We start from the raw sequence: 23,030 nt of genomic DNA on the forward strand, positions 1-23,030 counted from the left end.
AGGTCGCCTTGTTCAGGAACCAAAGTGCAGCCCAGCAGGGAGTCTGGGAGACAAAGGGATAATTGTGGTGGAGAAGTAATAGTGATGAAAAGGCTTCCAGAACAGATGTAGGAAGCACCCTGCAGTGCAGTTCACTTTCTTATACCAGGTTATGAAATTAGGAGAGTGTTAATAAAGGCAACTCAGTTACCCAGGTGTTGCCTCTGCAGCTGAGAGACTGATATTCAAGCCTTAGGAAATAGCCAGAATATCTGAGTCTCAATAGGTGGCCCGTTACCTACAAAATCAATATGGCCTCTTGCCTATGCAATCCTCCTTTTTACTTTTTTTTTGAGACAGGGTCTTACTCTGTCACCCAGCTGGCATGTAGTGGCGTGTTCTCAGTTCACTGCAGCCTCAACTTCCTCAGGCTCAAATGATCCTCCCACTTCAGCCTCCCAAGTAGCTGGGACCAAGGTACACACCACCATACCTGGCTAATTTTTGTATTTCCTGTAGAGGTGGGGTTTTGCCATGTTGCCCAGACTAGTCTCAAGTGATCCTCCCACCTTGGCCTCCCAAAGTGCTGGGATTATGGGCATGAGCTACTGCGCCCAGCAATTCTCTATTTTACTTCTTACTTCTAACATTCACTTTCTCTTTCCTCTCTTCCTGAAAAGATGGCTAGGGAAGAAGAAGGGAATAAATATTTCCTATGTTCTAGATTCTCATGGCTGCTTTACCTGGTGATATAAACCTATATTTTTAAAAATTGAGGTATAAATTACACACAATAAAACCCACAGTTTGATGGGTTTTGACAAATGTATACACCCCTATAACCACCACTCTATCAGTTATAACGGCATGATTCATCCTCACATTTAATCTCTATGAGAGATTGGTGCCACTGGCTCAATTTTATAGCTGAGGAAAGGGAGGATCAGAAAGATTAACAACAATAGCAATAATAACGGCAAATACTATGAGCCAGGCACCGTTCTAAGCATGTTACACATATTACCTCATTTATTCCTCTCTACAACCCCATTGGTCCCATTTTACAGATGAAGAAACCCCAAGGTCACACAGCTAAAGAGTTAGAGCAGGATTTCCGATGCTCAGATTGCCTTATTTCCCTTACAGTACTTCCAGAGAATTTTTTTTAAGTTCCCTCATTAGATTTTCTTTTATCCCAGAGAGAAAAATCCCCCCAAACAGAACTAAAGGCCATCGGAAGGAAAGCCACATGTCCCATATCTATGCTAGCACCCCCTCCATCCCCGGCTTTCTTTAAACTATGGGCAGTCAGCTTTAACATCATAGATAGAAAAGGTTAGGCTTGAAGAAAAGCCTTGTTTTGCTACCCACTAAACACAGGGATTTTCATCTAAGAAAGTCCTTCAAGCCATCTGCCCAAGTAAAGTGATCAAATTGCGCTGAGGTTCAGCTTGACCTGGTAAAACACGTTGCTTTGTGGAACGAGTTTCGAGTTTCGCTTTGCCAGCGGTGCTGAGCATTTCCTCGGGAATTTCGCACCCACGCTGGACCACTGATGCCTCCTCTGTGCATGGAAAGGCAAAGGTATGGCGTGGCTTTTTGGGACCTTCATATAAAAAGGTCAACCCACTTCTCTGCTTTTTACCCACAGCCCCACCCCAGAGGAGGGAAAAATCTGCAATTGTTGGATTAGGGCTGAGGTGCATATTTGCCCTTTGCATAACTGGCAGCGTTGCAAAGGACAGCCCCTTTCTCTCTTCCCTCCATTCTCTCCCATCTGGCAGAGGAGTCCGGCTCCCTAAATCTTCTTTTTGTTGGTTAGTTTCCATGGTAGTTATTGTCTGTGTGTGTGAGCGTGTCCGCCCCCTCACCCGCTCTCTTTGTAGCTGAGACTGGGTGGAGGGAGAGGCACGGAGACACTGGGGCTCTGATGAGCTGGCTAAGGCCCTCTCAGTAGGGGGGTCACGCCTCCTGGAACTCAGGGACCCCAAGTTTCTGTGCATTCAGGGCGGGGCTGGCCTCATGCCCTGTGCATAGAGGCCTGGCTGCATCCCAGTCGATCAGCCAGAGGCAGCAGCAGTGGACTCATCAATTGTGGAGGAAGCCCTGGGGACCCTGGGGACCTTGCCGACTCTATTCCCAGTCTGCTCCTAGGACAAGCCTCAAAGCCAACACCTGCTCGACCCTCTCCAGGCCCCTCCCCTTCTTTGTCTTTTGCAGATGATCGCCGGGTGTCCTCCTTTTCCCCCTAGTCAGGTAAGTTTTATTTCAATCCATCTATGCAGAGTGATGTCTTGGCATTCTGAGTGCCTGGTGGTGGGGAGATAGGCAGTGGTGTCCGTGAGAGGAGGGCTGCCCAGGTCAGACAGGCTGGCATGGGGGTCAGGAGGGGCAAGGGTCTTCAAGGGCTTTTTCTCCTCAGCTGGGCCTCTCTGGCTTTGAAGTTAAAGGTTTCTTCCCACCTGGTCTTAACCCAGCTACTTAACTCCAAAGATTGCCGTCCAGGGCACAGACTGACCAACATACAGCCAACCTCCAGAACTTCTGGCTTCTGATCCGAATTCGGCTCAACTTTATGGAATATCAAACAGAAAACCAAATATTGCATATTGTCACTTACAAATGTGGGAGGTAAACCCTGTACGCAGATGGACATCAAGATGGGAACAATAGACGCTGGGGACTCAAAAAGGAGGGAGGGAGGGGGACAAGGGCTGAAAAACTTCCTATTAGGTTACTATGTTCACTATCCAGGTGACGGGATCAATAGAAACCCAAACCGCAGCATCACAAAATACACCCTTGTGACAAACCTGCACACATGTCCCCTGCGTCTAAAATTAAGATTTTTAAAACTTATGGAATATCTACTATGTACACACACATTGCTACACTTGGCTCTGAAGGGATTGTGCTTTGACGACCATGGCACATAACATGGTTCCTGCCTTCCATTGCTTACCACCTGGTAAGAAAGAATATCTACATAGATAGGTATGGGGATTCTGGGGCCAGACAAGCTGGAATTCACATCCCTGTTCTGGTTGTGTGACCTTGGACAAGTCATTTAACTTCTCTCAATTTCAGTTTTCACCTTTGTAAAATGACAATAATAATAGTGCCTACTTTATAGGCTAAATTATACACACACACAACTCACACACACATAAAACTCTGATCAGTTCATGACACATACTGAGCACCATATACTTGTTAATGATTATTATTGTTATTATTATTGGCTTTTTATGTGGTTCAAATTATACAAAATATGTAAAGAATGTAGTGTGGTGTTGAGAATAATGGGTGGTGGTTATTATCATGCTAACACAGTTACAGAGGAAGTTCTATAGAAAAGGGAAAAATGACTCTTGCCTGCAGGGATCATGCAAGGCATGGAGGAGGCGGCATTCGGGCCAGGCCCTGAAGGATGAATAGGATGTCAACAAGCAGGACGGAGCATATGAAGCAGAAAGCACAAAGCCAGGCATGGAGGCAGGAAATGAAAGGCCTATTGGGCATCAGGCAATAGAGTGGTTTGGCTGGAGCCCAGACATTAAGCCTGGCTGAGAGGCTGGACTGGACTTTGGGCTCCCAGCATCTTGAGGACAAGGGCCAAGATTAGGGTGTGACACTGTGAACACTGGAATAACCAGCCCAGCACCAGGATGAGGGGGAGTGATACACTTCATAGAGAGCCAGGCTCAGAGCCTGAGACCAGCATTCAGGTCCTGGCTGAGCTTCAGATTGAACTGGGTGCTCTGAGGCTAATCGCTTCACCTCTCTGAGTTTGTTTGTCACCTGTGAAATCGGGAGGTAAAATACCAAGTGCAATTCTTCAGGAGAAAGGAGAATTTGTGTGTCATATGCATGGTCCTGGGAAAAATCCAAAGGAATCAATCATTTAACAAAGAGACATGTAAATTATCAAGTGCAATGCCTGACTCACTGTAGTAGTTGAATGAATGATCTCGCCCATCAAGATTAATTGCCTTATTCATCCATTCATTCATTCATTCACTCATTCATTCAGCAAATATTTCTTGGGTCCCCACTGAATGCCAGGCATTAGTTTTGCTGATGGGAAAGAGTGGTGAATACAACAGATATGCACCTGCCTTGAGACACTTATAAGCAACTGAGCAAACTGGCAACCTGAAGACTTCTGGGTGCTCCCACCCTACCCCCAGCAGCTTCCATCCCACTGGCCATCTTCTATTTTCTCTCAAAGATTACTGCTTTCGGATATTTATTTTTAGCAGATTTTAGGCTCCCAAGACATCTCCCGCATAGGTCTTGAGAACATCTCCTGTCTGCCCTCTGCTGGTGGGGGATTGTAAGCACTTTGCAATAAACAGCTCAATATTCATGACACATCAATACCAAGCGTTTCTGCTGCTGTCCATCACCCCTGAGATGAACTGAAGTGCTTTAATTTTTAAAGAGGAATGAATTTGTAATTAGTACTTTAACGTTACACCAGAGTCATTCAAGAGGTTTTCTATTTAAATGCAAATTTAATCTTCCCAAAGGAAAGCTAAAAGGTGATGAAAATAGATAGCAAAGGTTGAGGAAGAAGGCAAGAAAAGGGAGATGGCGCTGATGTGGAGCCGTCACTGTTGTTGACTTGCCTGTGGCCCATGCTCAGGACCAGGCTCTGAGGTGGAGGGAGCTGAGGTGGGGCCTGGGTCCCTAAAGCCTAAGTTCCAACTGCCCTGCCTGTTCATGGGGGCAGCCCAAACCAGCAGCCATTTGGGTGGGTCCTCGCTGGACTGCTGGTGGTCATCTTAGAATCTGGTGGCCTGGAGAGGATATGGGCTGTGGGGTTACGCAGATCTGAGTTTGAATCCAGGATCCTGTTCTGCCTAACTCTAATAGCTTTGTCGAGTTTCCTAATCTTCCCCATTCCTTCATTATGTAAACAGACCTCTTAGTGCTTGTTTCTCTCAAGGTTGTTGTAGAGATTATGTGATAAACAGAGAAAATGTCCTTGGTATACAGGAAGGGCCCTCAAAATGTTCATTTCCTTTATTGCCACTAGATATTGCCTTGTCAACTTAACATGCCACGGTGGTGCGAAGTATGTTCAAGAATAAGGTGGCAAGCTGGGAGTGGTGCGTGTCTATAGTCCCAGCTACTCAGGAGGCTGAGGCAGGAGGATCGACTGGGCCCAGGAGCCTGCAGTGAGCCATGATGGTGCCACTGCACTCCAGCCTGGGCGACAGAGACCCTGTATCATGCAAACAAGAAAACAAAAAACGAAAAGAATAAGGTGGCATTCCCCTTGTTCCCTTAAAACAGCCTGAGGTCCGGGGGAGGGCACAAACATTTTCTGTAAAGGGTCAGATAGTAAATATTTTACGCTTTGCGGGCCATGCGCTCTCTGTTGCAACTACTCCACTCTGCTGTCGTAGTGGGAAAGCCGCCATAGACAACACGTAAATGAATGAGTGTGGCTGTGTTCCAATATAACTTTATTTATAGATGCTGAAATGTGAATTTCATATCACTTTCATGTATCCCAAAATATTTTTCTTTTGATTTTTTCCCCAATCATTTAAAAATGTAAAAATCGTTCTTAGATTTCAGGCCACACAGAAACAGGCAGCAGGCCAGGGTTGGCCCTCGTCATAGTTTGCTGTCTCCTGCACTGAGGTAGAACCTGTGATTTAGCGGGGACTTGTATCAAGGAATCTCTCAGAACATAACTTCCAAGACTGAGACCAAAGCAGGGAGATGTCATCCAAGGAAGAAAATAGTCCTTTCTGGGCCAGGACTAGGGAGGAACAAAGGACACACGGGATCCCTAGTGGTTCCTCGTGGAGGCAGTTGTTAGGTCTGGGTGTGAATAGAAGTGTCACTCTGTTTCTTGCCTAGCGATGTGCGGGGATGGACTGGCGGTTCCTGGGTGCTAAGCAGGCAGCCACATTCTCCTGGTGACAGACTATAGGAGGATGCTCAAGGGCCAAGGCCCTGCCACTCCCTCCTTCACTGGGAGAGAAATGCAGGCTCCCTGGGGCTCCTTAGAGATCCTCAGGTACACACCCACCAGCCCCGGGAATGCCGAGTGATAAGGACAGGCAGATCCTTTGATTCACCCAAACCTTGGCCTGGTTCTCACCTTTCCGGACTCTCATGGCTTCTTAGACACACATACACACAAGGCACTCGCAGCCAGCCCATCACGGGTCCCCCGCCTCTCCTGTCTCCAGCACAGAGAGCACAGGTCAGCATGCCAGATGGCAACCTTGCTGCTGCGGCAGATTGCCGTCTCCCTAGGGAGCGGGGGTGAAAGCAAAGCACTGGATGATTCCTGTGCTCCAGTCCCCACCCCCTCCTCTCCAGTGTGCCTCTGCCTGGTCCTTTCTCTGGGGACAAGGGGTGTATGTGTGTGTGTGTGTGTGTGTGTGTGTGTGTGTGTGTGAAGTGCCAGAGGAGAAGGGGAGAGGTGAGGAGAGAGCAAAAGCCACTCCCTACCTCTGTACAGGTCCTGCCCCAGTGACCAGGCACTTCCTTCCATCTGGAGAGTGAGCAGGACCTCCCTCTCTGGCACCCAGGGAGGCTGGTGGGCTCTTAGAGGTGAGTAGAGGCATGGGACGGACAACAAGGCTGCCCCAAGGCCTGGTGAGAGAGGCAAAGAGGCCTGGGACCTTTCAGGGTGACTGATCTCACTTCCCAGCTCTTTGGAGGGCCCAGGCAGAGTGTCATGCCAGCCTAAACAGCCTAAACTGTGAACCTCGTCATCCCCTTCTCAGCCCCATAAAGGGCCCAGAGTCTTGGATCCCGCTGGATGTCAGGGTCAGACAAAATTTGGAGTTAGGAGGGAGGCAAGGAAAGAGAGGCGGGAGGTGGGCCATGAGAAAGCCCTTTTGAGACAGAGTTTTGCTCTTATTGCCCAGGCTGGAGTGCAATGGCACTATCTCGGCTCACTGCAACCTCCAACTCCCGGGTTCAAGCAATTCTCCTGCCTCAGCCTTCTGAGTAGCTGGGATTACAGGCATGCGCCACCATCCCTGGCTAATTTTTGTATTTTTAGTAGAGACGGGGTTTCTCCATGTTGATCAGGCTGGTCTCAAACCCCCAACCTCAGGTGATCCGCCCACCTCGGCCTCCCAAAGTGTTGGGATTACAGGCATGAGCCACCGCGCCCAGCCGAGAAAGTCTCGTCTTAAAGTGAGCAGTGATGATCAAATAAAAGTCCAATATATGCTATGTACCAAGTGAGGAAGCTCTACGTGGAAACAAGAGGAATCTTCCGGGAGTGACCCCTTCTCTCCTGGGTGGGGACAAGACAACAAATGAGCTTTTGTCCTCCAGATAAGGCAGTTTTGCTAGGAAGAGGATGAGCGAGCAGGCCAGCCTTTTGTTTAGCCTTTTGTTTCTAGCAGGCCCTACCTCTAGGCTTACAGAGCTCCATGGGCTGGACTGTGGGTCTGCGGCCCTGCTCATTCAGAGCCTGCCAGCAAGAGAGCCAGCTCCCAGTGCCTCAGCATACACACACACATGCACGCACACACACATACACATGCGTGCATACACACACATGCACACGTAGGCATGCACACCATCGTGACAGGCAGGCTGGCCCAGCTGCCAATCAATCTTCCTTGCTGATTTCCCAACTGGAAGCAGTAGGGCTGGTGTGTAAATCATTCAGAGCCCTCTCTCAGCTCTGCCAGGACATGGAGCTCTTTTTAATTAAGAAGAATGGAGGATGCTGCTGACTTTGGAAATGGCAATATTAACTTACTAATGGGCATTTAAAGAGCCGTGTCTGAGTGGTCTGCTGCAGCCTTCCCCAGCCTATAGCCTCTTCTCCTCTGCAGAGCTGCCTCCATAAAGGCTCTGCTGTCCTCCTCATGAGAAGGGGTGAAGATTAGGCCCCCTAAGGGCCCCAGCCTGATGACCTGGGACAAATGGGCGCATTTTCACTTTTAGAGAAAGAGCCAGGTCAGGATGACCTGAGCCCTTGCGTCCTCTGCAACCCTTGCATACTCTCCTGGAAGCAGGCACCCCAGAAAGGTTAAAACCCAACAGGAAGCATGATAAGGCATCCAGGTGGGTGCCCAGCGTCTACAGGGAGCCAGCCCATTTGCCACAGCTGCAGCTGTCACAAGGCACTCCCTTGTCCTGGGCTGATTGGAGAGAAAGGAGGGTGGTGGTAGCAAGAGAGAGTGGCCAGGGGAAGCCCTGATAAAGTCCTCACTGGTGACCGGACCTGGGGTAGCTGGCAGCGCTTGTGAGAGCTGGTGGGGCCAGACCTCCGCGATTGTATCACCTGGCAGAATGTGAGGATGTTCGTTCTAGAATCTGCTGCTTTGTCACTATGGCTAAATGCTTCTTTCTCTAGGGCTTCCCAGCCTGTAAAGCACCACAGGAGTACAGAACACTACAGCTGGGAGGGACCCCAGCTGCTCTCTTCTTCACCTTCCTTCCTTCTAATTTGACAGGTACCAGAATGGATATGACTTGCCCATAGTTGCACAGGCTGGTTACAACAAAACGTAGGCTGGAGGTCATAGCCTACATTGTAACACGATGTAGCAGAGGTCTTCTGACTGTCCTATGTCTTTCTAGTATGCACTGGGTGGCAATAGAGGAGGAGGTGGCTCCGTGGCCTCTCACCTCACCTCATGCTGGTGTTTCAAGTTTCTGACACTGCTGGTCAGGAAATTCTTCCTTGTTTATAACTCAAATCCTCAGGCTTTATTGTAAGCCCCATTTCCTCTTACGACTTCCTCAATAAGCACAGGGAAGTAGCTGAGGTCTTTGAGAAGCATCCCTTCCCGCACGCAGTAAACAGCAGAGGGGTGTGCGGTTTCCCAACCCTTTCTTCTCTACCTTGTGCAACTCCTGAGTCTGAAAACGAAGATGACCCCCTCCCTTCACCCATCATCCCATATCTGGGGTCCACTTTCCAATGTCCCAATTTTACCTAAGTAGGCAGGAAGGTGCTTACAGATGAACAGATGCATTCTTTAACGGATACCCACTAAGCCTCTCTAGGTTCCAGGCACCAGCTAAGCACTGGAGCGGGAGGGAGCAGGGCGGATAGCTGAAGGAATGTGGCTGATTCAACTCTCCAATCAAGGCTGCGTGGTCAGGAAGGGAACTTGAATAGCTAAGGCCATTCTGCAGGACTCCAGCCCTCCACCTGCAGGGCAGCAGTGCCACGTGATCACATACAGATCCTGGTTCTGACTGCTGGCAACTGTGTCATGCCATCTCCCATCAAGTCCACGTGAGCTCTAAATCCTTCCTCTGGGCTGATGTTGGGACTGGTGGGGAGGAGGCCCTAATGAGGCTTCTCTCTGCTGGGGGAGGAACTACCCTTTCCTTGGTCTGCTGGCAGCCTCAGTCCTAATTGGATGAGTCAGCCTCACTCCCCACTCCCTGAATAAGGACCACGCTTCTGGTAAGGAATGAGAAGGTGATTAGCTAAAGGAAGGGCACAGCTGTTCTCCAGATTAGAATGCAATTTAGGTTGCAGCAGATGAGATTTCAGCTAGCTAGGAGAAAAGATATCCGGTCTAAGACACAGGCCCAGAAGTGATTGGCTACAGGAGGGTGTGGGCCCTGGTAGGGCTGCCTATCTTGTGAAACTGGCACCTGCTTTGGGGGACACACTACCCTGAAAGTCAGAGGTACAGAAACTTGCCATCGCAAAGGGAAGAAAGACACTAGTCTTTATGAGGTACCTACCACATGCCCAGGAACTATGCCTGGCACCTCCTTCTAGAAAGTAGATTTTCTTATTCCCTTTTTCACAGATGAGGACACTCAGATTCAAGGACGTAAGTGACTTGTGCATAGTCACACAGCTAGGAGGTGGCTGCACCAGGATTCAGATCCGCCTGCCTGATGCTGACCACATGGTCTGTGGGGTGCTGCAGAAAGAAAACTGCATAAAGAAGGTGATCCTGGCCTCGGGGAGTTCCTGGTGTGCGCCTCCAGCCAGCGTGGTTCCCTGCAGAGGGCACTCCGGTACAGAGTATTTCTAGGGAGGGCTAAGGAGCAGCTAATCACTAAACAACTCCTCTTTCCTCCTATCCCCCCAAAATGTTCCCTACACTTGGAATTCCACCAGACCTTGAAACCCTTCCCACAGTTACTGCATCCATGAATCTGCCTGGTTTATTGGGAAGGAACTGTCCCCCACAACACCCCCAATTTCCCCTTAAGGTACCGCAGTTTGGTGAAGACAGGATCCTGCTGAATGCCTACCAGACAACAGAGACTGAGTAAAACTGTGCATTTCATTGTATGTAAATTAGACCTTAACAAATCCAAGACTTACTGAGCCTGCCAAGGTGGTGCATGCCTGTAATCCCTGCTACTCAGGAGGCTGAGGCAAGAAGATGACTTGACCTCAGGAGTTCAAATCCAGCTTGGGCAATATCGCAAGACCCCATCTTTTTTTTAAAAAAAAAAACAAACCAAAACCCAAAATGTACTGAGTGACTTTTTCTGGGGCCGAGCATCCCCAAGTTTGATTGATGCATCAATATCTATAATAAAGACTCCACAGCACCAAAGGCCTAATCTTTAGAGGCTTTTATGACTTTCCCCCCATCCCCCGCTAATTCCCCAACCTCCCACCCTACTTTGTGACCAAGGCAAAAAATCTAACACTTTTTTTTTTTTTTAAAGAGAGACAGGGTCTTGCTGTGTCACCCAAGCTGGAGTGCAGTGGGACAATCTTGGTTCACTGAAGCCTCTACTTCCTGGGCTCAAGTGATCCTCCCACCTCAGCCTCCCTAGTAGCTAGGATTACGTGCCACAAAGCTCGGATAACTTTTATTTTTTATAGAGACAGGGTCTCGCTATGTTTTTGAGGCTGGTCTCGAACTCCTGGGGTCATATAGTCACATGCCTCAGCCTCCCCAAGTGCTGGGATTACAGGCATGAGCCACCTCATCCAGCCTAAAAACTCAAACCCCTTTTAAGGCAAAAGAGAAACCCTGGCTCAATGTTATGCAAGATTTTAGAGCAAGAAGGATTTAGATTTGACATGAGGAAGAACTTCCTGACCAGCAAAATGGTTACACACTAGAATAGGGTGGGGAGGGATCAAAGGAGTCACTGGACACTCTCCCTCTGCTTGGCACTCCTTAAGGCCCCATCTTGGTGCACTCAGCCCAGGCAGTGGAAACCACAGGTGACTCAGGGAATCTTAAGTGGCAGTTGCTAGGTTACAAGCTTCCTCGATGTGCACTCAGTGTAAGGACTAAAGGATGTTACCTGGCGGAGAGGAAGAGAGATGGGGGAGATGGAGAGAAGCCAGGACTTCCAGAACAAGCAATTAGGTCATGGTCTGGAAGACATCCTGTTCTTAGTACTTTTCCAAGGGTCTGAGTCCCTAGATCCCACGGTCTGCATAAAAGATGGTGCCTGTAGGATATGAGCCTTAGTTTAGAATGGGGGCCTATTCTAAGGCTGGATTCCAGCACTTCCTTACCTGCACTGCCTGGCACAAACAGTATGGGCAGCTGCTGAAATATCCTTGGGAGCCTAGGCTCCTTTCTTCACCACGGTGGAATAAAGACCAGAAGCCAAGTGGAGAGTAGACCTGCTTGGTTTCATTCATAAGGCACAATTCTTTCATTTGTGATTTAATTGTGATAAAGTGAAGGAGTACTGGATTTGGAATTCATACCTTGGACCCACCCTGAATGGCCTGCATGGTCCTAAGTAAGTCACTTCATCTCATTAAGGCTCAAATTCCTCATCTGTCAAAAGTGGATACCGATACCTACTTGGCAACCCCTCCCAGGGCTGTTTTAAGATTACGAGAAAATGGACATGCAAGGGCTTAGATGATCTCAACAGGTGACACAAATATAACATACAGCGTGGAACTCTGTCTGCTTATTAAGCTGCCCCAGCTGGGGTGGTGAGGGCTCATTTAAGAAGCCTGGCCTCACTGCTTTGGTAGAAGACTCAGTGGGCAAAAGAGGCTGAGGATGGACTCCAACAAGCCCTTTTGAGGAAGGTCTATGGCTTTAAATCTTTCCGATCACCCGTTCTGATTTTGTGAAGACAGTTCAAGCTGAGGTAAATGTCCGTTCCCTATTTCTCCAGGCAGTTAGAGACTCCTAGGACGAAAGGGAAATGTTCAGTGTTTCCGTGAAATTTCATTAATTCACACCCCATGCTTTTGGAATTTATGAGTTCTGATTGAATAGGGAAAACAGACACAGCCTTCCTCTGTGAAAGTTCTAGAGGTGTTTACTTTGTAAGCACAGAGAATTCAAACTAAAAAACGTGGAATTTTTAAGCCAAGAACTCAAAGTAGTAAAATGGGCCCATTGGATGGAGTGCAATGGTACAATCTCAGCTTGCTGAAACCTCTGCCTCCCGGGTTCAAGTGATTCTCCTGCCTCTGCCTCCTGAGTAGTTGGGATCACAGGTATGCGTCACTGCACCCAGTTAATTTTGTATTTTTAGTAGAGACGAGATTTCACCATGTTGGCCAGGCTGGTCTCTAATTCCTGACCTCAGGTGATCCACCTGCCTCAGCAACCCAAAGTGCTAGGATTACAGGCATGAGCCACCAAACCCCACCTCGATTGTATAATTTTGAGGGTGGAAGGTTTGTTTTGGTTTTGGTTTTTTTTTTTTTTTTTTTTTTAGAGACAGAGTCTTGCTCTGTCACCCAGGCTGGAGTGCAGTGGCGCAGTATTGGCTCACTGCAATCTCTGCTTCCCAGGTTCAGGTGAACCTCCTACCTCAGTCTCCCAAGTAGTTGGGACTACAGGCGCATGCCACCATGCCTGGCTAATTTTTTTGTATTCTTAGTAGAGATGGGGTTTCACCATGTTGGCCAGGCTGGTCTGAAACTCCTGACCTCAAGTGATCTGCTTGCCTGGGCCTCCCAAAGTGCCTGGATTACAGGTATGAGCTACCTCACCCGGCCGGAACTATTGTATCTTGACTGATCAATTTCAAAACCCTGGTTGATATATACTGTACTATATAGTTGATATATACTGTACTATAGTTTTGTAAGATGTTGCCATTGGGAGAAACTGGGTAAAGGGTATTTTTTCTTACAGCTGCATGTGAATCTAAAATTTTCTCAAAATTAAAACTGCAGTTTAAAAAATATATAGATATGGATCTATCAAAAAATATTATAGATATAGATCTATCTATCTATCTGTATAAGAAACTGAGACTTAGAGTAGTTAAACAAGTTTCAGAGGCAAGATTCAAACCCAGGTCTCCAGCCTCCCAAGCCTGGGTCTTTCAAGACTTGGCTACATTTGAGAGAACCAGGTAGGAGGAAGATCCCATCGGCCTTGCAGTCCACCAGACCAGGTGGTTCTCTGGCCTCATGGGCACCTTTGTTACTGGGGACTACTGTCCTGTAAAGGGTATTACAGGGTGGCTTGCAAGGATTGTTTGTCAAGCTCTGTGGGTTGGTGCCGGGGATGGAGATTTGATCATCAGGTTTCCCCTTCCTAAAGCTTGTGAACGGTGATGGTGGCAGTGGTGGGTTGTGCATGTGTGTGGCAGATGGAAAAACTGCCTGTGTGTGTTTGTCTATGTTGGTGTCTCTGGCTGTGTCCACATGTCTGTCTGTGCATCGTTGGTCAGTGTCTCTGTGGATGTGTCTATTTCGGGGGGGAGGGTGATGTGTAAGTTACGCATCTATGTGCAAGTGGGTGTATATGTTATATTTGAAAGTACCTGTGCCAGGTCTGCGTGCATCGCACCCACATAAGTTGTTTCCATGAGGTTAAACTATATGATAATACCTCCCCCCAAGCAAAGCTGGCTATTGAGTCAGCCTGTCACGAACTGCGTCTGTGTACTGTAGATAAACTGGGTAATTGGACTCTCTGCCTCTTCATCCAAAACAAACACAAAAGCCCGCCCCCCCCCCACCGGAGGGAGTCTGTGCCCGTCATCTGGGTGCTTGGTTCTAGTGCCCTGCTTTCCTTGACCCTGTAGACAAGGTGAGCGCTTCCCCGGGGGCCCGGGCGGCAGGGCTTCTGTAAAGAGGTCACAGCACGCTGTGTCCCGGGACGCACGCGGATTCCTGCACAGGTGTGGTGGCTGCGGATGGGGACCGAGCGGAGCGGGCTCGCCGGCTTCCTCCCCGGCGGCGGCTCCGCTTCTCCTTCCTGCTGTTCACTTCATCTCCTCATCTGCATGTGTGACAGCGGCGCGCGGACTGGGGAAGGACAGAGCGCCCTCTCCCCGGCTCCCGTGCAGCCGGGCGGGGGCTCCGGGCTCCCCGGTGATGCGTCGTCTGCGCCTCGCCGCCACGCTCCCGGGGCCTGGCAGCGTAAGTGATGCGGGGGCGGGGGCGCCGAGACTGCGGGGAGGGGGCGCGGGGGAAGAGAGGCGTAGACGCCGAGAGACGCTAACTCCTTCCTCCGCCCGGGGACTGCCCGGCGCCCGGAACCCCTGAAAGCCCCGGCCCGTGGCGCGCTCCGGCAGTGTCCGAGCAGCGGGTGGGGAGGGGGCGGGGACCAATCGGTGCAGGGCGTGGTGCCGCCGCCGGGGGGCGCCCTCCGCCGCCGGGGGGCGCCCTCCGCCGCCGCGTCTTCCGGGTGAAGTTGACCAGGGGCTGCCGAGCCCGCCTGGTGCCTGCTGGAGGGCGCGTGGCCCCGGCTGCCCTTGATTCGCCGCGTTCCTCCCGCAGGGCCAGGCGTGGACGCCGCCGGACCGCTGAGACTCGGAGCACAGTGAAGTACTGGCCGGCGTCTGGCTGGGGCTGGCGCTCGAGAGCCCGATGGAGGTGGCCAGAGGGGCCGTGGGAGCCGGCGCCGAGTAGCCGGTGGACCCCCGCGCTCGCACCTCTCCCGGCGCCCGGGCGCTCCCCGAGGCTGCCATGGAGGTGCCTAACGTCAAGGACTTCCAGTGGAAGCGCCTGGCGCCACTGCCCAGCCGCCGGGTCTACTGCTCCCTGCTGGAGACCGGGGGCCAGGTCTATGCCATCGGGGGATGTGACGACAACGGCGTCCCCATGGACTGCTTCGAGGTCTACTCCCCCGAGGCCGACCAGTGGACCGCCTTGCCCCCGCTGCCCACAGCCCGGGCGGGGGTGGCCGTCACCGCCCTGGGGAAGCGGATCATGGTGATTGGGGGCGTGGGCACCAATCAGTTGCCCCTGAAGGTCGTGGAGATGTACAACATCGATGAGGGCAAGTGGAAGAAGAGGAGCATGCTGCGTGAGGCCGCCATGGGCATTTCTGTCACGGCCAAAGGCAAGTGGGGCCAGGGCTGAGGGCGGCCAGAGAGAAGGAAGTGGGGGGCCACGAGGGAAACACGCCTTTGCTGTGGGCTGTGGAGTTTAGTGCCATGTTTCTGCAGACCGCATGCGTTCAGCAGAATGCCTGCACCTCCCGCCGCCACACCCCAGCCCCTGAAACCTGCCTTGCAGGTGCCACCACCCCCAGACACCTATTTGGGGTCCTGACAATGCTCACTCCATCCTTGTAGCGTCACCAGGCCCCACTGAGAGGGCTTTGGGACCTGATTCCAGGGGCCTCTTCCACCTTCAACCTCCCCCTCTGCCTCCCAGTCTCAGAGATGCTTAATGGAGACCAGAATGTTCTTGGGGGTTGTGCTCCTGAAACGTCTTGCCCATTTCACTAAGTCCTCAGTGCATGCATGTCCTCACTACATGGTTTTGTGATTCCCATTTTCCTTTCTCAAAGCACCTCATTTCATTCTTTTCACGCCTAGTACAGCCCAGAACCTAGAACTCTGAAAGCTCTTTTGCTAAAACACAAAGGGTTTTGTGGGAGATGGTTCAATGGGAATGAGGAGACACCAAGGTCAGACACACCTGAGCAGCAGAGGCTTGCAGTGGGGTGCAACCTTCCCTCCCTCTCCTTTTCCTCCCTCCCTCTCCTTTTCCTCCCTTCCTCTTCTGCTAAACCATACTAGCTGCATGTCAAATCTACTGTAGATTGGGAACCAGTATTTCTTGAGCACCTGCTCTGTCCCTGGCACAGTGCCAGGCTCAAGGAAGGAAGGAAAGAGGCAGAAGATCTGTTCCCTGCCTTCAGGAGCCTGGATCTGACCAATGAAGGTGACCAGAGAGAAACTCCTCTGCAGAATCCCCCATGGCAGCACAGCCAGTGGGGCTTCTGTGACCTCCCAGTAAGAAGGATGGAAGGCCTGGAGGCCCACAGAGAGCCAGGGAGGGAAAAAGTACATCTACATCCCAGGCCTCGATAAGTGGTCTTGAAAGATTAAGAACTAACGTTCATTGAATCCTTACCATTGGTGCTTTGTATACATTAACCCCTTTGATTCTCACAACCTATCCAATGAGGTAAGTGCTGGTATTACTCTGATTTTAGAGAGAAGCAGTGTAAGGCCCAAAGAGTTAGTTAAACCACTGGTCTGAGGTGACACAGATAGTGATGATTGAATCTGTGCTCTTACTATGGCACTGAATGAGTTCGAGAGTTAGTTTAATAAGCATTTACATGCCTGTGTGCCAGATGCTGGGGCTATAGATTTAACAGATTCTCAAGGGCCTACAATCTATTGAAAGAAACAAAGATTATTCAGTAACATGTGGCAATTAGGGTGATGGAATAGGGTGACAGAAGTGCCATCATTCAGGAGGCACTGAGCCGGTGCTGTCGACCCAGCCTTGTAGTTCAGGGACACCCAGATGGTTCTGAAACGATGAGTAAGAATTGGGCACAAAAATAGTAGTGAGGAGTGGATGGGAGGATTCCCAGGAGGAGGTGTTTCAAGTAACACAGGATGGGATGGGTGGAGCTTGTGCAAGGTGAATTCCTCATTAGCAGGCACCATCTTCCAGCCTCAGGCTAGGGTTGGCTTTTTTTTTTTCCAGTAAGACTGGAAAGTAGGAGGAAATAGTACTCATCCCTACAATCACCTTAAGAATAAAGGCCTCCTGGAGCCAGAAGCAGTGAGGACTGGCTGCTGGCAGACAGAATCCCAGGCAGGGGTGGCTCCCTGAGAAAGAGAGGCTCAGGAGGTCCTGGGGTGAGAACCAGGGAAACACAGATGCCTTGCCCATCCTCTCTGGTGTAGTGAAGTCCTTTGAAAGACCACCCACAGTCATGAGTAGTAGAGAATGAGAGGAGACTCACTTCTCAAAGTACCCCAGCTCACTTCCTAGGCACGGTTTCTTAAAGGGGCCAGCACTCTCTCCAAAGCTTCACCCTCATTCACCCCTAGCCCTATCTCATTTAGTCGAAGTGACTCCTGGATCCCACAAGTCTCCCAATGTGTGAAGGAAGATGGTATTCCCTCATGGGGCTGGCAGACACAGAGAGACCAGCAGCAGTCCAGTGTCCCATAGGCCAGTGACAGCATGACTCATCTTATTTCTAAAGGCCCCTGCCATATCTAAAAAATTCCAGTTTGTGAATGCCTGGGGAAAGGGCATCAGAAGAATATCTCTACTCGTTGAGGCCAGGCATGGTGGCTCATGCCTGTAATCTCCACACTTTGGGAGGCCAAGGTGGGCGGATCACCTGAGGTAAGGAGTTCGAGACCAGCCTGGCCAACACGGTGAAACCCCATCTCTACTAAAAATACAAAAAAAAGTAACCAGGTGTGGTGGCAGGCATCTGTAATCCCAGCTACTCTGGAGGCTGAGGCAGGAGAATCGCTTGAACCTGAGAGGCAGAGGTTGCAGTGAGCTGACATCATGCCATTGCACTCCAGCCTGGGTGACAAGACAAGACTCTCTCTCAAAAAGAAAGAATACCTGTCCTCTTTGGCTTCCCCTCTGGCTGCCCAGGGAGGAGGACAGTGAAGGGAACAAGACCTGCAAAGGGTTTTCCAGGCCTAGACTTCATACAGTGTTTCAGGCTTAGCCAAAGGGCTGGACACTAAGGAAGACTAAGGCATGTAGTCATACCATGGCTTCAAAACACCCAGGCAGCTGGGCGCAGTGGTTCACACCTGCAATCCCAGCACTTTGGAAGGTTGAGGCAAGAGGATTGCTTGAGCCCCAGAGTTCGAGACCAGCCTAGGCAATATGGCAAAACCCTGTCTCTACAAAAAATACAAAAATTAGCCGGGTATGGTGGCATGGACCTGTAGTACATGCCACCATAGCTACTTGGGAGGCTGAGGTGGGAAGATCTCTTGAGCTCAGGAGGTCAAGTTTGCAGTGAACCGTAATTATGGATTATGCCACACTCCAGCTTGGATGACAGAATGAGATCATATCTAAATTAAAAAACAAACAAACAAAAACAGGCTCTCAGGCTCAGCTGTAGCGGGGACTTCTTTGAATGGTGCTATCAACCACACTGATACAAATATGACTCACTCTGGCTGAGCAGTGGTTGAAAGCTTGGCCTGGCCATGGGAGGCAATGGATGCTGGTGGGCCCATCTTGATGTACCTGTGAGCTAAGCCAGGGGCATGTATGGCCTTTCGTCTTAGATTACCGAGTATATGCAGCAGGCGGGATGGGCCTGGACCTACGTCCACACAGCCACCTCCAACACTATGACATGCTCAAGGACATGTGGGTGTCGCTAGCACCCATGCCCACCCCGAGATATGCTGCCACCTCCTTCCTCCGAGGCTCCAAGATCTACGTGCTGGGTAAGGATGGGTTACTGTTCTATACCTGCCCTCCTTCCTTCCCTTGACTCAGTTCCCATGGGAAGCAGTGCCTGTGTGCTGAGCATCTCGTCGGTACTGGGGATAATCACACTGCCCAGCCCACCGGGAGCTTCCTGTATGAATAACTGTCAAAAGGGGAAACCTTTCGCTGTCCCTGTCCTCAGGGACAACCCTTCTGCCCAACCTCTATCCTGCTCTGGCCCCCAGGGGGACGACAGTCCAAGTACGCAGTCAACGCTTTCGAGGTCTTTGACATCGAGACTCGCTCCTGGACCAAGTTTCCCAACATTCCCTGTAAGCGGGCCTTCTCCAGCTTTGTGACCCTGGACAGCCACTTGTACAGCCTGGGAGGCCTGCGGCAAGGTCGCCTCTACCGGCAGCCCAAGTTCCTGCGGACGATGGACGTGTTTGACATGGAACAGGGTGAGCTGGTCACCTTCCCCAGGAAGCTCTGGCTGCCCACTGCCCTTCTGGCTGGCTCCCCATCCCTTACACCCATTCCAGCCATCTTCCAGGGCCGTTTACCCAGCTGAGCAAGCTTCTCGGAAGTCTCAGCACCCCTCTCCACTCAGGGCTACTCTTGGAATCAAATTCCTTCATTGCTATAGTTCCCCTTTTTGCTTGGTTGATTTTTTTCAAAGCCCCTTTTCTACTTATATTGTCTTTTCTTACAATATTCACACAGGACCAGGTCAGAGAGGGATTTTTCTTACTTTTTACTGATGGAGAAACAGAAGGATCCTGACTCCTACCCTCACTGCCTCTATTAGCCTCCTAAGCAAAAGTCAAGGTGATTCATTGTAGGGGATGATGATGCCTTACAGAGCAGCAAGCATGGGAGAGGGGGAAGCCGCAGAGAATTTCAAACAGCAGGAGGAACTCCCCAAGCATAAAGGATAAATAGAGTGAAGACACTGCCCAGGGTGAAAGCTATTTGGGCCACAATCTGTATTTGGTGGGAGTGGTCTGTATCTCATTCTCTCTATATAACCCACCATTATCCATGGCCTATAGGGGGATGGCTGAAGATGGAACGATCGTTCTTCCTCAAGAAGCGGCGGGCAGACTTTGTGGCTGGCTCTCTGAGTGGACGGGTCATAGTGGCTGGGGGACTTGGTAAGGATGGCGCTTTCAGGCTGGAATTTATTGTGGTTCTAGTGCTCGGTGGATCCTTGGCACTTTGCATATGCAGGAAAGGGTACTGGCTCCTTGCAGACCACCTGCCTACCACTTTACTCCAAAAAATTCAAAGCACTCCCTTTCTTCCAGCCTGGATATTACCTATCCACTATGGGCCCCAGGTGTGGCCTTTCTGTCCTCCTACACAGGGGAAACTGTGACGCAGAGAGAATAAGGGACACCCATAGCCGTGCAGCACAGGCTTGCTGAGCACGGATCCCTAAACGGGCATGACTGGAGACGAAATGTGGAGGGGATTCGCCTTGGTCTTCCTCTGACCAATCTCTTCTCCTTGGATACCCAGCCCAATCATGGAACAGGAAAGCAATCTGATTAAATAAGTTCAACAGATGAATCTTGGATTTGATATATTAACTCTGCCAGAGATTACTGGTATTTTGAAGGAGGGACTCTAAAGTGAGAAGTCCCCCATCATCAAGGAAGAGAGGTCCAGGCAGCAGGGCTTCCAGGTACCCGAAGTCTACTTAGTGTGGACAAACTCCCACTTTACTCATGCATGAAGGAACCGTATGAGCTAGACCATGTCGGTAGCTTTTTTAAGAAAGGGCAGCAGTGAGGCAGTAGTGTGCTAGAAAGCTCTGGTGAAAAGCAATGGGTAGGGAAAGAAAGCTTACTCTTAAAGAGACAGAAAGGAAGAAGGTAGGAGGGACAAAGTGGCTGCTTGACAAAAGCCACTGGCTTAGTAAAGGGAGTAATCCTGTAGCCAAGGAAGTTGACCTTACCTGGCTTCTGCTTGTGGGTGCCCAAGGGAGGAAGATGGGGTGACTGTGGGGCGTGGATTGGCGGTTGGACTCCTTTGTAAGGTCTGATTCCCTTGACACTTTCAGGGAATCAACCCACTGTCCTGGAAACGGCGGAAGCATTCCACCCAGGGAAGAACAAATGGGAGATCCTCCCTGCCATGCCCACACCCCGCTGTGCCTGCTCCAGCATAGTCGTCAAGAACTGCCTCCTCGCCGTGGGAGGTGTCAACCAGGGTCTGAGTGATGCAGTGGAGGCCCTGTGTGTCTCTGACTCCTAGCTGTCTCTGGGTCCAGTACCTTTGCCCTGGACCATATTACTTCACTCTTGACATGAGGAATGATCTTGTCCAAGCAGTCAGGGCTGCTTCCCAGAATGTCAGCTCCTGTTAGCAGCCAGTGGAGTCTGGCCTTGGGGCTCTAAGTGACCTCTCTATAGCTCCAAATCCTACCAATCTCAGAAAACTGTAAGAGGCACAGATGACTCAACCAGCTGCAGAGCTGACTCTGAAGAGAGTCTCCACTTACTGCACAGGCACAGAAAGGCACAGGAATATTTCCTACCTCTCCCTCCTGTGAGTCCCACCTCCCCCCACCCCCATCTCCAGGAGGCAGGTAGAGCAGTTCTGACAGAGAGGATAAACTGCTGTTGCTGTCTTTCCCCAGCTCTAAACTAGTTTTAAGGTTGCTTAGGATGAAAAATGGAGAATGATTGGGGGTTCCAAACCCCTTTCTCCTCCCTTGGTTTATATCTCCTCACCATTTGGTGGTCAACTGTGGGCCTACCCTGGACCTCATCTACTCAGCGAGAATTGGACATGAAGCTAGAGGCAGCTGCCTTGGAAGGGAAGTCAGGCTCACTTGGACAGCCCAGGCCATGGCAGGAAGAATCCCTTCCTCTTGGGGTCCTTGCTGGGCATGTGATGATGGAGAAGGAGCAGTCTCCCAGCCATGGGTCTGCTCCCCACATCTCTCCTAATTCCACTTTACCTTCTTCCACCCCCTCCCCACCAGAGGCCTAGCCCTTTTGTCACCGAAGGCCCCCAGAGGGTTTCTGTGTGAAACCTTCTCATTTACACTGTGGCATCAAAATCCATAAAAGATGGATTAATTGCACTCTGGTTAATAGCAGCAGCACAATGATTAAAATCTATATTCCTAACTTCTCTAGCACCCTGGTGTGGGGGTGGGGCAGAAGGGTGTCTTGAGGGGCAGGGAGGACCCCATAAAACAATCCCTCCGGCATTCTCAGGCTAAGGAGGGCCCCCAGTGACCACCTGTTCTTGCCTGTCCCCTCTGAAGAGCTCTGCCTTCTCACAGCCACCACCAGTTACCCCACTCCCAGGAAAACAGCACATATTCTTCTTCTCCTGCCTTGAGACTGCATGTTAATCTTCCATTCAGAACTCATCAGCAGCTCAGTCCTTCTTATGTCTAGTCTCAGTTCATTCAGCCAAAGCTCATTTTTGTCCTATCCAAAGTAGAAAGGGTTCTTTTAAAAAACTCGAAGAATGTGCCTCCTCTTAGCATCTGTTTCTGACTCTCAGTTATTTTTAAAATAAATGATGAATAAAATGCCTGCCCTGAAGGGTTCTGGAGGAGTCAGGTATCACTCATCAGGTGATAGTGTAATTCATTCCTCCAGGAGGCAGGAACAGAGGAGGATCACCTATCTGGATCTGAGGGGTCTAGGGAGCCTCCTGGAGGGAGGGAGTGTGACACCTTCAGTTCAATCTTCAAGGACAAGTGGAACCTGGGTCTTTACAGGATACGGATTTTTTTCCCGTCCCTTTCTCTTGGTACTTGGACTTTTTCCTTACTTCTGTCCAAGAAGGGCACTGCCACCTGCTGGCCCAGCATTTCCCTTCCCCTCCCCCGGCTGGGAGGCCTCCGGTAGCCGCTGCTGCCCCCTAGTGGGGAGACTGCAGAGAGGCCTCCCCTGCTGTTTCTGGATCCCTATGAGTTGAGCCCCTGAAGTAATTGATAGAAACAGGAGCTGGAGGAGCTGCAGATACTATAAGGGATGATGGAACTGTGCGTTAGGGGATGCTCTTCCAAAGGCATCCTGTCTCCTCAATCCCCTACCCAAGAAAGGTGTTTAGCAACAGGGGTGCCTCCACCCCTTCCAAGAGAAACCCAAGCCTTATGGGAGGGGGCATTTCCAGGCACACAAAGTGGTCCCATATGCATGGATACGGCTGAGCTTTTTTTTGAGGCAGGATCTTGCTCTATTGTCCAGGCTGGAGTGCAGTGGTGCGACCAGGGTTCACTGCACCCTCCAGCCGGGCTCAAGCAATCCTCCCACCCCAGCCTCCCAAGTAACTGGCCTTAGACTCAAGTGATCCTCCTGCCTTGGCCTCCCAAAGTGCTAGATTACAACCCTCAGCCACCATTCCCAGACAGTGAACCATTTTTAAATGGTCAGACAGAACCTTGGGAGTACAGAGAGCTCTAAAAGGTTGAATTAGCCGCTGGAATCTGTGAGGGTAACTCAGGGCTGGAGCTGGTATCTGCTAAGGACTCACC

The 23,030-nt window shown here is 50.6% G+C and overlaps 1 protein-coding gene across 4 annotated transcripts; it reads left to right on the forward strand.

Moving 5' to 3' along the window:
* Positions 1-1,274: 1,274 nt before the first annotated feature.
* On the forward strand, positions 1,275-22,092 carry KLHDC8A (kelch domain containing 8A). Of its 4 annotated transcripts, none has more exons than XM_009188941.4 (7): positions 1,275-1,563; positions 2,200-2,235; positions 14,633-15,197; positions 18,379-18,543; positions 18,772-18,987; positions 19,579-19,680; positions 20,592-22,092. In XM_009188941.4, exons 3-7 carry the CDS (start codon positions 14,822-14,824, stop codon positions 20,783-20,785), a joined length of 1,053 nt encoding a protein of 350 aa, XP_009187205.1. In that variant the 5' UTR covers positions 1,275-1,563; positions 2,200-2,235; positions 14,633-14,821; the 3' UTR covers positions 20,786-22,092. The 4 variants fall into 4 exon arrangements, with proteins under 4 accessions (XP_009187205.1, XP_009187203.1, XP_031512381.1 ...); XM_009188939.4 differs by lacking the exon at positions 1,275-1,563 and adding an exon at positions 1,653-1,796; XM_031656521.1 differs by lacking the exon at positions 1,275-1,563 and having other exon boundaries at positions 1,784-2,235.
* Positions 22,093-23,030: the final 938 nt, after the last annotated feature.

Source organism: Papio anubis, chromosome 1 (assembly GCF_008728515.1).
Source record: "Papio anubis isolate 15944 chromosome 1, Panubis1.0, whole genome shotgun sequence".
Classification (NCBI taxonomy): Eukaryota; Metazoa; Chordata; class Mammalia; order Primates; family Cercopithecidae; genus Papio; species Papio anubis.

What these genes read in the sequence shown, in the direction of transcription:
- KLHDC8A (XM_009188941.4), top strand. Translation starts at nt 14,822, where the DNA reads ATGGAGGTGCCTAACGTCAAGGACTTCCAGTGGAAGCGCCTGGCGCCA. An exon ending in CTCCAAGATCTACGTGCTGG is followed by an intron (nt 18,544 to 18,771) that starts GTAAGGATGGGT and finishes TCTGGCCCCCAG; the next exon opens with GGGGACGACAGTCCAAGTAC. An exon ending in CATAGTGGCTGGGGGACTTG is followed by an intron (nt 19,681 to 20,591) that starts GTAAGGATGGCG and finishes TGACACTTTCAG; the next exon opens with GGAATCAACCCACTGTCCTG.